Source organism: Olea europaea, chromosome 18 (assembly GCF_002742605.1).
Source record: "Olea europaea var. sylvestris chromosome 18, O_europaea_v1, whole genome shotgun sequence".
NCBI classification, from domain to species: Eukaryota; Viridiplantae; Streptophyta; class Magnoliopsida; order Lamiales; family Oleaceae; genus Olea; species Olea europaea.
Window position 1 is genome coordinate 12,093,617 of NC_036254.1, and position 16,990 is coordinate 12,110,606.

General features: G+C 33.3%; 1 protein-coding gene and 1 pseudogene across 1 annotated transcript; both read right to left on the reverse strand.

Moving 5' to 3' along the window:
• Positions 1-3,818: 3,818 nt before the first annotated feature.
• On the reverse strand, positions 3,819-8,430 carry LOC111367468 (annotated as a pseudogene).
• Positions 8,431-11,974: 3,544 nt separating this feature from the next.
• On the reverse strand, positions 11,975-12,757 carry LOC111366747. The gene is made up of 2 exons (XM_022987446.1): positions 12,514-12,757; positions 11,975-12,387 (listed from the first exon to the last, which is right to left on the reverse strand). The coding sequence occupies exons 1-2, from the start codon at positions 12,755-12,757 to the stop codon at positions 11,975-11,977; spliced, it is 657 nt and encodes a 218-aa protein (XP_022843214.1).
• Positions 12,758-16,990: the final 4,233 nt, after the last annotated feature.

Genomic DNA, 16,990 nt, shown 5'->3' on the forward strand with positions numbered 1-16,990 from the left:
AATTGACAATTTTCATGTAAAACAAAGTCAAACGAACATAAAAAACACTTTTATTTCAACATTTTCCACTTGGAAAATTATACCAATCAAACACAATAATTTACAATTCTCAGAAAAACAATTTTTAGGTAATTCAATTCCCTGGAATTCATTTTCTTTCCACCCAAATTTTATTTTCGCAATCAAATAGACCCTAAATTTATAATCTCTTAAAAGTCCATTAAAATTTCAGTTAATGACTTCCTCCTGATTGAAAGTTGAATCGCAGGTTTCAATTACATCAAATTAATGATCATGCAATAATTATTAATTTTTGTTTCAAATTATAGAAAAGGCATCCGAATTTCTTTGGTAAGATAGCAATGAATGCATAGTAATATATTAAATGCAAACAAAATTCGAGTTCAAACAAATGGAAACTAACTCACTATACCATGATTATATCAAAGTAGAAGAAAATGAAATTTTGTTATTTGTTAACTCAAGTCATGAGAAATAAAAATAATGACATCAATAAATATGTAAGAAGCACAAAAACACACTCTATATATCGATATATTGGTAACATCCCATCTTATTAAATTTTGAAAGACATAACATACAATCAGGGGCGGAGTCATGTTGAGATAAGTGCGGGCATGCTCGCACTAAAATTTCAGGCCCAAACCCTTTCTTTTATTATTATTATTTGCAACAGGAGAGGTGGAATAAAAATATGTTTTAATTTACATGGGTTTTATTTTTAGGCCCAAACCTAGAGGTGTCAAGACAAACGGGCCAACCAGATAAATGCAAACAAGCCTCCATTGAAAAAGAAGAATAATGTTATTTATAGTCACTCACTGTCGCAGTCTCCTTATGTAACATACATATGACAGTTGGTAATTTGATATATGAGGCAAGAAAAAATTATCACATTAATATATCAAATCACAAATCGTCATATAGGATGTCATGTAGGATAACTATCGCAGTGAATGACTATAAATAACATCACTCATCGAAAAATCTGCCTAGAGATGTTCTCTTTTTTGATTTTATGTTTAAAGATAATAAAACACTTTTCCTCAACTTTGATCAAATTTTACTAAAAATATGATTTTATTAAAAGCAAACAAGGGCTAACGATCAAATTTTACCAATTAAAACGACAACAATTTTACTATTTAAATAATAATCCTAAAAAAAAAAAAAACTCTATTAAAAGTAAGGGACTAAAATAAATCGCCATAGAAAATAATGAAATAAAATATTGGGGATCCAGCTCTATCACAAACCATACAACTAACCGAACTCAAAACCCCCCAAACCTCCTATACCATACAGCCGCCTGGTGTATAAGTGACGGGTTATTAACCCATCACTTGCTTAACAAACCCATTTTTTTTTCTTTCATAGGATACCCCCCCCCCCCCCCCCCCGCCCTCTCTCTCTCTCTCTCTCTCTCTCTCCCTACATATCTGTATGTAGGGTAATTGGCACAAAACGTCCTTACCTTTCAAGTCTATTGTGGAAAACGTCCCTACCTTTCATTTTTTGGCATTTTTGCCCTCATTTCAACTTTTCTTTGCGCTGGACGTCCTTCCGTCCATATTCCGTCAGTTTTTCCGTTAATTAAAGGGTAATTAGCACAAAAAGTCCCTACCTTTCAAGTCTATTGTGGAAAACGTCCATACCTTTCATTTTTTGGCATTTTTGCCCTCATTTCAACCTTTCTTTGTGCTGGACGTCCTTTCGTCCATATTCCGTCAGTTTTTCCGTTAATTAAATACAAAAATACCTTTTTCTTTCCATAAACAAGGGTAAAATTGTCCTCACCCACTTCACCCCTTTTTCCTACCATCAACTTAGTCCATAAGTAACAGTAGCAGCAACATGAATCTGAAAATACTTTAAATGATTAAGTTAAATAAAGAAAAAATATCGTGAACACATTTTATTTCACAATTCCACAACTACTATTGCTGTCATCTTGTGTCACTGAAAAATTTTAGAAAGACATATTAAATGGGTAGTCAATTTATAATGAGTCAATTTAAAATGAGCCATTCATCTTCTCCATTGAGCCAAAAAGAGCCATTCACCATTTTGGCTCATTATATATTAATATATATTGCATAGTCAACTTGACCAACTGAAAAGTTAACTACTTTCGAAACTTTCATCCTATTTTCCCTTCAAATAAAATTAAAATAAGGAGACTCGCATGTCAGCACAAAATTAACGATCCTTTTGGACGTAAACCATTAGACTAATTTGAGCAAAAAAATAAAAAGTAAAAAAATGCGATGATTTGGGCCATTGCTCTATATTTGAAATGTTTAGACTAAAGACACAATAAGGGCAAAAGTTTATGTATGTATGTATGTATGTATGTATGTATGTATATGTATATTATGAATGTACGTAATAACTATGTGAATTGGAACAATAAGGGCAGGTCTCAATGATATTAGGTGTGTTTACTCCAAGATTTTCATATGTTGCAATCTTTATTTTTTTTCTTTTTTATCACATATATTCATAAACATATCCAAAATACTTGTCATTAATCACGATTTCTATCCAAAATCCTCTGAACTAGATTAAAACAGGGGACAAATATTTAATCTGATTTATTGATTGATTTATTTTTTGCTTATACAAAATTATAATGGACAATGTACTCCATTTAGCGATTTTTTTGAGGAAAAAAACTGTAATTAGGGAAAATTTGGTTAATTCGAAAATAAAAATATGATGAAAAAAGATTAAGTATAACGAAAGAAAAGACTGAAAATCATACATATCGTCACTTGTTAAGTATTTGCTTATATATTTTTGCTTCGCAGGTGTGGTAATGCATATGTTGGAGATCAATAGGAAGATTTATACTGGGTACAAGACCAAGTTCAAAGAGGTTTATAGCAAGGGAATCTGAAAAAATGGTTATAACATATTTTGAAAAATTTCTTTCGCTTTTGGAAAGATTGAGATTTATTTTAAAAATTACTTCTCATTTGTCTTTCTATCTCTATTTTGAGTAAGCAATATATATAATGTTCTTAATTATACTGCTTTTATCAATTAGAGAGAGTAAAATCTGAGAGAATAACATCAAAAGTATGTATCATTTCGTGTATACATATACAATATTGTTATATGCTTTGAAAACTATTTTCAGAATACAGAGAAATTATTGTCAGAACTGCACCAGACACGACAACATCTGGTGCCTCTTTTCTTTTTTGTCCTTGGCCGACAAATTTGTTGTCAAGTGTCTGCATCAATTATGACAGCCCATTTTCTGTACATATAGCATAATTATTTTTAAAATGATATCAAAGCTATTTGATATTGCTTTATTTTATTTTAAAATTTTTGTTCCGAATAATAAAATAGCCACTTTCTCATTTGTGTAGCATTTTTATTATTTAGATAATTCGTTTTGATCTTCCAAAAATACAAATTAGTTCAACTACGTGAGTATTATCCCCCAAGATTTTTCTGAAGTAGAGATCTTAGCCACCGTTTGGCACCACTAAAAAATCTGATTAAAATTTAAATTAAAATCAATAATTAATTTTAACCACACATTCCATTAACTTTTAACGAAATTTACTTAAGAATCTATATTTAATCTCTACCAGTCAAGGACTAAAACTCTTCATAATAAGGACACTAACATACATAATGGATTATCAAATGAGCTACAAGACAGCAATTGGATGCCAGTAAACTTTTGACAAAGTAAATTACGTAGGAGCATCTGTCTTAAAAAGTAGAGAACCATTTTTGTGTCAGCTCATAAAATAAGTAGCATTAAACACGCATATTCGGATAGACCAATTTTGCCACATTAAGATTTCATTTTTTTCAATAAATGATCATCGTTATAACAAGAATTCAAAAGACAAATAAGATGTAAAGTTCTCGACAAATCGAGAAAAACATCGATGGCAAACAGAACAAGATAATGATCACATGTAGAGTCCTTCTGGGACACCTTCTTTCTTCTTGAACATAACCTTGTCTTTTGCCTTCTTGAAATCTGCATGAGTCACCTGGACAAGAGTAACAGATGTCGTCAATATCAACAAATAGGTGCACGCCTCATTTATTGACACCAGGGCATAATAAATAATTTCAGATTCATTTTTCATTTTTCCTTTTATGAAGTTAATAACCTAAACATTGCAATATAGGCGCAACTGATCCTATGAAATGTTGGGACTGACCTTCATACGACGCTCCCTTAAAGCAAGCAATCCAGCTTCAGTACATATTGCTTTGACATCAGCTCCAGAGAACTCATCTTTTGTCATAACAAACTCTTCTAGGTTAACATCATCAGCCAGTGTCATCCTCGATTTGTGTATCTACATATTAAAGGAAAGGAAAGGAAAGGAAAGGTTCGGTAAATCAAGTAGACAATCATTAAAAAACGTTGTACTGGGAAGATCTTATGAAATCTCCTTTGTCGTGTAAAAACAGCTGTGCACCTGGAAAATACGCCTCCCGGTCTTAATATCTGGAAGAGGGAATTCAATCTTCCGGTCTATTCTACCAGGTTGAAGAAGAGCAGGATCAAGACTTCCGATTTTATTCGTTGCAAGAATCACTTTAACATCTCCTCTTGAATCAAAACCATCTAATTGGTTCAGCAGCTCCAGCATAGTCCTCTGAATTTCTCGTTCACCACCTGAGTGGGCATCATACCTGTAGATAGCATTTACCAATAAAAAAAAATCCATAACAGTACCATTTCCAGGCTAATAACGTTCGGGAGAGTACCTTTTCGTACCAACTGCATCAATTTCATCAATAAAGACAATAGAAGGGGAGAGATCATCAGCAACTCTAAACAGTTCCCTCACCAATTTAGGACCATCTCCAAGGTATTTTTGGATCAATTCACTTCCAACCACACGCAAGAAAGTTGCTGACGTAGAGTTTGCAACTGCCTGAAGAACACTTAAATGAGAGGTTTATAAACTATGTACATTACAACATTTTCGGATAATCACATGGCAAAAATCACATGAAATACAATGACTAAATTAAACCCATGGGAAGCCAAGTCAGATGCACCATTTATAAAACCAAACATTAACATTAATGTCTGACACTATCATGGTTGTCTTCTTCCGCGCATAATTTCCAGATCATTAATCAAATCCAGATACAAACTAATAATATCTACTAACAAGAAAGTTTGCAACCGCCTGGAGAACATTAAAAGAGAGGTATTTATAAAACTACAACACTTCCAGCATACAAAGTTTTCAGATAGTCACCTATCAAAGTCTAAGGACTTAATATACCCATGGGAATTGGTATTCCTCATAATTGCTCCTTAAGATGCAGCAGAACCTTGGAAATTAGGATCCCAAAATGAAGTGACACCTATGATGCCAGGAATAATTGACTTTCATCACAGTATCTTTTATTTTTCTTATTCTTATTTTTGTTTTCATATCAATCAAGTCCAGATACAAACTAATAATGATTTAATAATATGACAAGCAGAGATGAGAAGAAAATCTCAATTAGTTCCCAACTCTCTCACTAACATAATTTAAGATCTAGCATTTTCTGTCTCAGAAAAATATAATTACTAGAGTTGAAGGAATAAAATCTTTGCCCCCATGTCCTACCCCTGGCTACCATCAAGAATGAATAAAGTTTGCATGCAAATGTTAGATGCTCAGGATAAAGCCAAAAGTTAGCATAAAATCGTCATATGTATCACAGAAGGCATATCAAATTTACTAATACATATTCTCGGTGTGGAATTCCATATAGAAGTAAGCATACCTTTGCAAGCAATGTTTTTCCAGTTCCAGGCTCTCCATACAGTATGACCCCCTTTGGAGGCTTAATACCAATGTCTTCATATAATTCAGGGTGAGTCAATGGGAGCTCAACAGCCTCTTTAATCTCCTGAATCTGGGCATCTAACCCACCAATATCAGCATAAGATTCCAATGGAGCCTTCTCAAACTTCATTACAGAAACCATGGGGTCGACATCATCTTGAAGAAGTCCAACGACAGAAAGAACCTGAAACAGGTCAAAATTCCTTTAGAAGGTACAATATTCAAAATTCATTGATAAATCGGAATCATGGTAAGGCCTACCACTTCTCTCCCTTCACTTTTTCTTTCTTTTTTCCTTAAATTTCGAGTGGGGAGGGGGTGCATCTTCTTCTCAAGGCATCCTTATTTCATACCAGGAAGAGTATTCAGAAATTTCTTCAATGCATATATGTTATAGACATTTCTTCAAGGTGGTAAACACACAGTTCCATCTTTGTCACAAAATACAAAACTACGAGGACCACATGTCTAAACTTCTGCAAAAACTCACCCCATTATCCAACCTCAAAACTTTCTTGTCCCTAGTTTGGGGATTGAATAGTAGAAACATGAGCATGAAATGCAGACGAGAGAAAAAGCATCTACTTGATTTAAAAATTAAAATGCACATGTACTGGAATCAAGGCTTTACTCAAAATATCATGACAATAAAAATCGGAAAAGTATTTAAGAAAGACAAAGATCAATAGTAAAGTATTATAGATCTTGGAAAATTAAAATGTGAAATCATTTGCAACAGTCTGAATTGTGCCTTACAAGATCACACAAAAACCGATGCAAATGATCATCCCTGTTTTTCATTTAGTTAATCATTAGCATATGAAGTTGTGATTCCAATTAGAAATACTGAAAAGAATTTAGTAAAATCCAACCAAGCAACTACAAATAATTTTTAAAAGCAAGTTGTGGCAGAGCCTGCGTACACATATCACACCAATATTACGTTTCACTACTAGCATCCAAAATCTACCAGCATTTACGCACATTACACAGTATGTGAACATGGTTAATAAATTGACTCTCAAACTCCTACTAATATGGTATATTTTTAATGCTAGCCAAGAAAATTGATACACAAGAAATAAAATAAATAAAGAGTGTCAACTGAAGGCAAAAACCAGCAACAGGTAAGGCCCAAATCCCTGGAACCTACAAATTTACCAAATAACTCAAGGTCATTCTCATCCATCAAAAGATGCAAGGAAAATGCGACCAAATACCACTTAAAGCTTTCTTAACCCACTGCAGAACTTTATAAGCATGCCACACCTATATCTAACTTTTGTCCATATACCATTGTGGAAAATCCTTAAAAAATGCAAAGTTGCTCTACCAATCACATGAAACACCAAGCAAAAGCTAACCCAGAACAAGATTTTCCAATTTATGACTTCAAAAGGTCTCCAATAATATCATATAAGCTACATCATAAACGTAGCAATTGCAGAGTACAACCATCAAATTACATACTCAAAGAACAAAGACACCAAAAACAAGAAACCCACAATAAGCAAGTACCAGATTCTACGTGTACTTAAAACCGCATAAATTCATCTTCTATTAATTTGACCCGATCTGAGCCACATTTTCTAAAAGCAATTTTTTTCACAAACTCATTTTCAATCACAACACACGTTCTCTTAATAAAATAAAATTTCCCATTTTACCACACATTTCCAAAAGAAAAATCTATTCTAAAAAAGAAACGGGCTCAAATGGGGCTAAATGTAGATAAAATAACAGTTTAACTCATAAATTTTAAATAATAACATTCAGGAACAGCATTAGCCAAATGTCAATGGAATCCTATCTTCCCTTTCCTCACCTCTCAAACTCTGTCCTCCAAATATTCTTTGCTTGGAAGCGCCAGCCTTAAATTCCTAATCACTAATTTTCCCTTTATCCTTTAAACTACATATAAACTACCTCCAATTCTAACCAAAAAGGTAAGAAACCAACCTCTCAAACCGCAGCCGCAAAATACAAAAACCATAATTTACACCATCACAGCAGCAAAGACTACCTTATTGTGCATGAGAATCGCGCAGCCAGGCTCAGGTTGATCCTTATCGACAAATGATAAGATCCCGACGTAGTACTCGGGCCCCACAGACTATGACACAATGGCATGATTCTCGTCTATTAACTCCTCCAAGTTCCCGACGCTCAAGGGGGAACCAGGCAGGTCATCGACCTTCGATCGATCCTCTTCTGTCTTCTCTTCCTGGGGTTTCAACCTTTCCTGATTCGCTACGAACTCTTCTTCCATCAACAAATAGTCTTTGATTCTTTAGAGCTTTAACAGCCGCAGCTTGCACTTGCTCAGTGGCGTAACAGTCGGAATCCGGGCCGCCGCCTCGGGGCCTTCTGCTTCCGCTGCTTACGGCCTACACGAGCAGGCGCCGGCTCGAACTTCTTGTCTTTCTCGTCACCGTCATTCTTTCGTTCTCCAGGAAATTGGCGGTTCCGTCTGCCGGGCGTACCCTGACCCATATTTCTCTGCAATGTAATTCAGAAGTAAATTTGGGTTCTTTTGGGAGATAGATTTATGTTTCTATTCAAGAAGGGGAAATGAGTTGGGAAGGCACGTATCGCGGCCTCAGACCAAATTTTTGAAAATAATATAAAATATAAATATTTAAATATTTGAAAAGACAATTATAACCTTTTAATTTCTCTCCAAGCTAAAGAAGAGAGGACCCAATTCGTTTCCAAATTAGAGTTCTCAAAAATCAAAACTATTCGTCTTTTTCCATTTCTAAGGCTCGCCCGTCGATCTCTCTCTATCTCTATTTTCTGAATTTTGAAACTCGTCGGACCACCTTCAAGTAACGTCCCTCGCGCGGTTGAATTTGTATTGTGTCTGTTTCTCCACCCCCGATTTTGTAGTAGAAGTTTATTTCCCCACCCCCTTTTTAGATTTAGGAAGTCACATAATATACGAAGAGCTCTTCTGTATTATAGATGGAAGGGTCTTTACGGTTTCTATAGCCAAAACTTTTGAATGACTTGTCTACATTATGATAGTTTTATGGCACAAAATTGACAATATTCGATCTCAGATGTGCTTGTAAAAGTTATGTTTTGATTTCCTCTTTTTCTAAAAGAGAAAAGTCATAATGTTTTGTCAAAAGAAAAAAATGATGGTTCTATTTCCACTGTTTTAATGTTTCTTTTCATCTGCATTATTATAATTCATCTAAGCACCTGGCAATAAGTACTTTGTAACTTATATGCTGATTGAATTAAAAGTCTCACATATTTGATTTCCTATTGGTAGATTCACTTTTGCATTTGTTTGCTACATACTAATAGTGTAGTTTCATGAAAAATATAATGGTGATGATTGCTACATATCTGTCATTTGCAAGGCTAAAGATAACTGTTTCTTTCTTGCATATGAAAAGTTTGAACTTCTCAATTTCAGTTTTGTCTTGATAGTTTAAAGTTTGATTTGTTTCCAGCCTCTACTTATAGAAGAGATCATTCTTTATTCTTTAATAGTATCATCCATGAACTCTTTTACGAGTTTTAGATTAATGGTTATTTTGTTTTTATCATTCTTTGATTTCTTATTCTTATTTGGGTTATTGGCTATTCCTCCGACATTTAACTCTTTTTTTTTCAAGTCCAAAGCCGTCTCTTCTCATTCTCTTTCAAAATATATTGAGTTCTTCTCATTCTTTTAGGAAAGATCGAATAATTTCTAAAAAGTTTACCAAATGTTTAAAAGAAAAAATGACTTCTTTATGTTAGGTTTAAATGATTTAGAAAATGAAAAATGCTGAATTTGTAAATAAATTACTATACTAAAGTGAGGCATTTAACTATGAAGCCACTGTGTGCACATTAGGTAAGAACGCTTAATAAGTGAATATCAAATAAAATATAATTTCTTGATAGCAATGATAATACCTACTATTAAATTTCATATTTTGTAAAAAAATTTCTACTACAGGAAAAATTAGAAGAACTAGGTAACTTGTTTTAATATTTCTAGTTTTTATATTTGTTATTATGTGCTTTATTATCATCAGTTCTAATATTAGTACATATTTTATAATTTGCAGTGCTATGGAGAAGATTCTTCAAGTTGATGCTACGATTACGACGAAATGCAGATTGCAAATAGTGCGAGATGTGTATGATAAGCTCGATACAAATTACAAAAACAAGCTTAGTGAGAGCTGCTTCGGATCTTTCCTTAGGTTGAAGAACATAAAGTTGGCTTTGCAAGTTATACATAAATTATTATTGCAAAAAATAAAGACCAACAAAGAAGAAGTTTGATTTAAGATATGAGAGAAAAATGTAAAATTTGGGTTGGAAGAATTTATTTTAGTTACGGGCTTAAATACGAGTGATGAGAACGACGTAGATAAGACCTTAGGGGAAGAGTGTCGGATCGTGAAAGAGAATTTTAAGAAAAGTGGGGGAAGATAATGAAGGGAGATACTTACAATGCATTTGTAAATTGCAAGAAAAGAAAGAGAGATAAGTATAAGTTAGGATTGATCGTAATCTTGGCGTACGTCTTGTGGGCTACGGAGGAGAATACATACATCGATTTATGGTGGTTAGACTTGGTGGACGATCTAGATAGGTTCGAGACGTATCCATGCAGAAAGTTTTCATTTGAATACATGATCAGTATATTCAAACGTAAAATGGGAGATAAATTGAAAAGTTTGGACGTCGGAGGCGAATCACGTTGTCGATATTCATTGCAAGGCTTTCCCCTCCCTATAATGGTATGAACAAACAATACACTTGACTCATATTTTATATATATATAAATTTGTGTTGTGAGATAATATAAATGTTTGTTTTGCAATAGATTTGGGCATTCGAAGTAATCCTAACTTTGGGAATGAAGTTTGATACGAAATATCCAAATGTAATACCAAGAATGGTCGCTTGGAAAATGCTGAAGAGGTTAACGTCTGCTGCCATTGATAATGTGTTGAATTCAAAGGAGGTAAAATTGTCTTTTTTGAGTTCAATGGGAACAAACTGTGGAGTTAGCTTCGTGAATGACTAATGACTTGCACCTTTTAATATTTGTAGTTGGAGGTTAATTCCACATTGATTCCCACCAAAATTGAACTCGAAGAGGCTTATTGGAAAGAGTTGAAACCAATCGTGGAAGAAGATGAGAGCGTTTCACATCATTCCGAAGAAGACGAGGCTGAGCATGATACCGAGCCACAGCATGCATACCACGAAGAGAGCAGTTCAACCATCACAGCATGGTTTTGAGATCAACATAGCGGATTTATTAAGAACGAAAATAGAAAAAATTGAGGGAAGCTACAAGGAGTCATATCGACTCGACTTGATCGGGTGGAGAAAAATGTTGACAGGTTAGTTGAATTGGCTGTGGCAGGTCGGTTCCATCCAGGGACGAGTGCATTTGATGGTGCCACTAGTAGCACAACTTATGTACCAGAAAATGAACCTAAGGATGGGTTGGAAAAGGAGGTTGGGTTTGATGATGTGACAGATGTGCATGCTGCTCAAAGAAAGGTAGATCTGCCTTAAGAGGAAGTTAGAGAAGGAGGAGGATAGAGGAAAAAATGTAGGAGAGAATGAGTTGGAAATTGAGCCTAGATTTGATGATGTGAGAGATGTGTCTGTTGCTGAAACAAATGTAGAAGCGTGTGAGGAGGACCCAAAGTTAGAGGAGGAGGTTAGAGGCAAAAATGTAGGAGGTTAGACCCAAAGTTGGTGGAAATACTTCTCTGACTATTAGATTCTTAGGAATTTGCCATTCGATCTCGTCGGCAAATGATATACGAATGCAGAATAAGCTTGCTTCCAACAAATACTAGTGTAAAAAGGGTATATAATTTATAGTCATCGTCTCTTTTAAATCTTGCGACAGCAATTGCATAAGCACATGGGAACTTTTCCAAATCAAATCTTCTACACGTACATGTCATTTCGTAAAAATCCACAAAGTGGTATTCTAAATTGTCATCAACTTGATAAATGTCCGGAGAAACCTGATTTACCTCCAACCCATTTGACCCATTATATGTCATGTACATCTTTTTCTATAATGCTAGCGTGAGTTTTGTCACACATTTTTCTGTTTCAATATGTCTTTCATAAAATCACCTTTGTAGTATCCCACGAATATATTCTATTAAACCAACTATTAGAAGTTCTCGAGCACTCTTCAACAAACCATTTATAAATTTCGCATTATTCATAGTAATGATATTGTAACGTATCCTGGTAAAATGCACTCTAGCCCCATAATGAAAATATTCTTCTAATAGATATTTTTTGATGCCCTCCTGTTTATTGCATAGAGTTGCCATGTATGACTCAAATTCGGTTACAGTATAAGCCTCCGACGCTGCCCTAAACAAAGTTGCAACATCACACCGTGGAAAATTTGTCTTCAAGTTCTTTTGCAAATGATATGTACAATTACCATGATGAGCAAATCGAAACACATTTTTAACTCTATTTTTTATGCATGTTGCACGGTCAGATATAATCACAAGATCATCTGTATCACCTGTTATTAACCGCAACTTCTGAAAGAACTAAGTCCAGGATTCATCATTTTTAGAATCAACTACTCCCCATGCAAGTGGAAATATTTGAAAATTTACATTCTGAGAAGTTGCTACGAGTAGAGTACCTTTCATTCTCGATGTCAAGAATACACCATCTACAGAAATTACCTTTCGCATTGAGTTAAAGAACCCATGTATACTTGGTCCCAGTGCCATAAAAAGGTACTTGAAGTGCCGATCATCATTAGTATGAATGAATGTCAGTGTACCAGGATTTTGCATCTCCAAAATATGACAATATGCTGGCAATTTCGTATAACTCTCATGGGGTTTCCCACGTATCAGTCCACATGCAAAATTTTTAGCCATGTACGCTTTAGTATAGCTTACGATTATGTTGAACTCTCGACAAATATCATTAATAATGTTCGTCGGTTTGTAAACTCAGTTAACATCTTCATACATAGGAGCGATATGATTTCCAATAATCATATATGAAGCATGCCTATGATCTCTGTGACGAACACTCATGGAGTAAGAATAATGACCATTGTACTTTCAAACCTTGAAAATGGGACTTTTTATGATCTTGGTTGGTCGTAAGGCCACTTACAATTTTCATCAATACAAACAATTGTATAAGTGCTCTTATTTGACTTTTTAACTTTACACTCAAAGTGGCACTTCACAGCTAGCAACTGCAATTTTGATATTATGTCATATTTCGAAGGAAACAACTGGTTGACTCGCATATCTAATCGTTCCGAAATTTTTACCGATGTCTCGTAACAGAGCGAACTTACACTTGCAGATATAATCTGAGTACATTCAATATCATTACCATTCACTATATTCCTACTACAAGGTTTATGGGTGTGTAACTCAAAATTATTGTCATCTGCTACAGGAGAATTAACTTCGTCATCTAATCTTCGGGGACTATCTTCACTTACGTCAAAACAATTACAAATATTCCATCACCATTGTCATCATTACCATCGTTGTCTGTTTGATCATGTTCCTCCTCATTCATATTTCCAATTTGTTCTCCACCATCTATTACTAATAAACATCTTTCATCACCAAAATCTTCTCGATTCTCAACAACTTCATTTAAAATACTTTTACAAAGAAAAGTTTTTGTACAGGCAGATATAAACCACTTCACGTTGTTGTCATAATCAATTATGATTGGTGCAGCTGGAGCTTTAGATATTATCGGGACAAGAGTTGAAATTTCCATTTTGTATAGACTCGTATCAATGTTCAATGCCTCCTTAACTTTATCATATAGTTCCATGTAAGAAATTGTTTTTGCAACAAGAATAAGTATTGTTTTTCTTTTACCATTTCCAGAATACTTTCATTTCCATGAACTTCAAATGTCTGCTCATATTCAATTGGATAACAAACCGATGTCCATACCATGTCCATGGTTCCATAACTTGTAATTCAACATATAAATTTCATCAAATTCCAAACATCATACAATATTGATAACGATATGTACGTTGTCATGGATTTCAGAAAACGATATCTATGTCATTCACGATTTCATAAAACGATATGTATATCATTCTGTACTGAAAAAATCAAATGTATCTTTCACATGGAAACAATGAGAAGAATAGCCAATCATCCTTCACCACTTCACATTTCACTTCAATTAATACTAAGGAATACAAATAAGGGGTAATGAAAATAAGATTGGGAAGTAACCCATTTAAAGCTCCAATCTAATCATAAAATGAATTCAAAATCATTATTAACAAATGAACACCACAAAAACAAATACAACAACATGAACATATGATTCAAAACAATGGAGAAAGAAAGTGGCTCAAATATTGAAAATTTACCATACCATCTCTTCTTCTCCAAATGCCCAATAAAAATATAGCAAGGCTTTATTATTCACTTCAATCAAATGAATGCTCAAGGGAATGAGAATGTAAATTTTGTGATTTCATTTTGTAGAGAAGAAGATGATGATAAGAAAATCAACATGGAGGCATCTACCGTGGTCGAGTCGTTCATAGAGGAAGGAAGGAGATTATTGAAAGGAAATTGAAATGAAAATTAGTGCAATAACATCATTTTACATACAAGGATATTTTAGCCTTCTACTAATTCTATTTTTCATATTTAATGACTTTAGGTCTTTCAACTAAAAGCCTTAGTTCTTGGTCTTCTTGGACAAATGTTTAGTTTGACCAACCCTTTTAAATCAATTCCCCATTCAAGAATGGGTTACAGGGTTAGAGCATGTTTGGCTACGATAAATGGAGACCAACAAACATTTTTGCTCTTTGTTTTTATTGAGTAAATGATCTAAGAACCAATTTGGAAAAACAAAATGTTATATTTCACTTGTGTAACATATTTTATTCACTTTTGAACATTTGTTAAATACGATAATAGTTTATTATAATGATTTATTCACTCTTCAATATGGTTTATTTTCATAAAATCAATGTGCTTTACTATTTTCTTCTTTGTCTGTATAGAGCCTTTTTCGATGCTAATTGTAGAGTCTAATCATTCTTTTTGTGTTAGATTGCCTGTTTTCTTACTTTCTTGAAATTTAAAAAATTGTTGATAGCACTGTCCTTTACACATATCAAGTATCGAGTACGACTTACATTACTTCTGAAGTTATTTGGTTTAGGTGACTTCTTGAAGAACTTCGCACTCCTCAATTTGTATTTATTACTATCACAATGGGACGTATATAAGTTAAAGCAAAATTGTCTCCAGAATAAACCAATACTACTTGAGGAGCAATGAAAGGAAGAAGAGGATACAAAATTCAATAATGTATTTTTCATGTATTTTGAAGAAAATAAAATTTATTTATGTATTTTACATTTACTTGTAACCATGCAAAAATTTGCACCCTGCTAATAGTAACTTTCCAAATTGAATTAGAACTCCAAACACAAAAAAATAAACTCAATAAATAAGAAAAGAATAAAGGAAAAAATCGATCAAAATCTGAACAGAAACCATTCGTTCACTCATATTGCAGCGGGCTTATCTCCTCGCTGAAGGGGTAGATACAGATAGAGGGGCTGATTTTTAGCCCCTGGGCTATCCCTGCTCCAGTTACCAGCCTTCATCTTGGCCCTCTTGCACCAATTGTAATGCTACATTATTTATTTATTTTTTTTTTCAAATTTGATTCCTCACACAGTTCTATCTCTAAGCGTTAATTAATGGTTGGAAACATCCAAATTCATTAAATTGAAAGTATTCTCTAACAATTTTCTACCATTTTCAAAATGAATGGTGACTTCGGATAGTTTCAAATTAATGAATAGCATTAATGTATCTTTTGGACTTGAACATTCATTTATTGATAATCTTTCAAAGCTAAACTTAGTAGATAAACTTTGAAGTAATGACCTTGTAAGACTAACTTTGAACCAGAGGTTTTTTGGGTGAAAGTTGAAGAACAAAACCTGCAAACCAGGTTCAAGGTAGATAATATTATACCAAGTGAATTGGAATATGGTATCAGAGCCTATGTCTAGTCGGAAGTGTGGTCAGAGAGAATTTTGGACCCCATAAGGTGGGGTAGTTGAAGCAGCCACAATCCAACATCGCCTAGGAAAGGATAATGAGATTGGTTTATAAGCAAAAGGACATCGGAAAAATTCGCGTATGCCCTATTGAAAAAAAAAATGATTTCACATTTTACTAAGTAATGGAATCATAATTAAAAATACTAATGTAAATGTAAATGGTGTTTAAAAATACTAACTTCCAAATATAGAGCCCAAACCATTTTTTTGTAATGGTGCTTAATAAATTATTTCTTTAGTATCAAACACATTTTTCTTGAGACAAAATTTGGTATTTTCAATCACAATTATGAATGTACTTTACCCATTGAACCCAAGATATTAGAGTGAATTTGATTTGTCATTTTGAAGTTACTTTTAATTTTTAGTTTTCCAAAACACTCAAAACATGTTTTGTATGTTATTTTCAAAAATACATTTTCGAAAACAAGGAAAATATTACAACATAAAACTCAAAGTGACTTTTTGACATTTTGAGTGTTTTCATTCAAAAAAAAAAAAAAAAAAATCAAAAAATTGAAGTTACTTTTAATTTTTAGTTTTCCAAAACACTCAAAACATGTTTTGTATGTTATTTTCAAAAATACATTTTCGAAAACAAGGAAAATATTACAACATAAAACTCAAAGTGACTTTTTGACATTTTGAGTGTTTTCATTAAAAAAAAAAAAAAAAAAATCAAAACAAGGAAAATGAATATAAAAATTTCCCAAATTAAAATAATTAATAAAATCACATAAAACTTATCCAAATACAAATACCTCTCTCTCTCTCTCTCTCTCTCTTCCTTCCTAAGTTCCTCCAAAATATCATAAAATTATTTATAAAGTTTTTAAATCAAACGCATTTTTTAATATTTTGTTTTGAAAAATTATTTTTCAGAATGACAAACCAAACACATTTTCTGCAATTTTAAAATGATTCCTCAAAATAGAAAACAAAAACTGAATTCAAAATTGGAAATAGGAGGTATAAATGCAAACCAAATGCACGCTTAATGTTTCAAATGTTAGTCAAA

Bases quoted from the DNA above. Each gene is read 5' to 3' on its own strand.
- LOC111366747 (XM_022987446.1), bottom strand. From the start codon at position 12,757: ATGGCTAAAAATTTTGCATGTGGACTGATACGTGGGAAACCCCATGAG. The intron at 12,388-12,513 runs GTACTCTACTCG...GGTTAATAACAG, and splicing joins CTTGACATCGAGAATGAAAG to GTGATACAGATGATCTTGTG.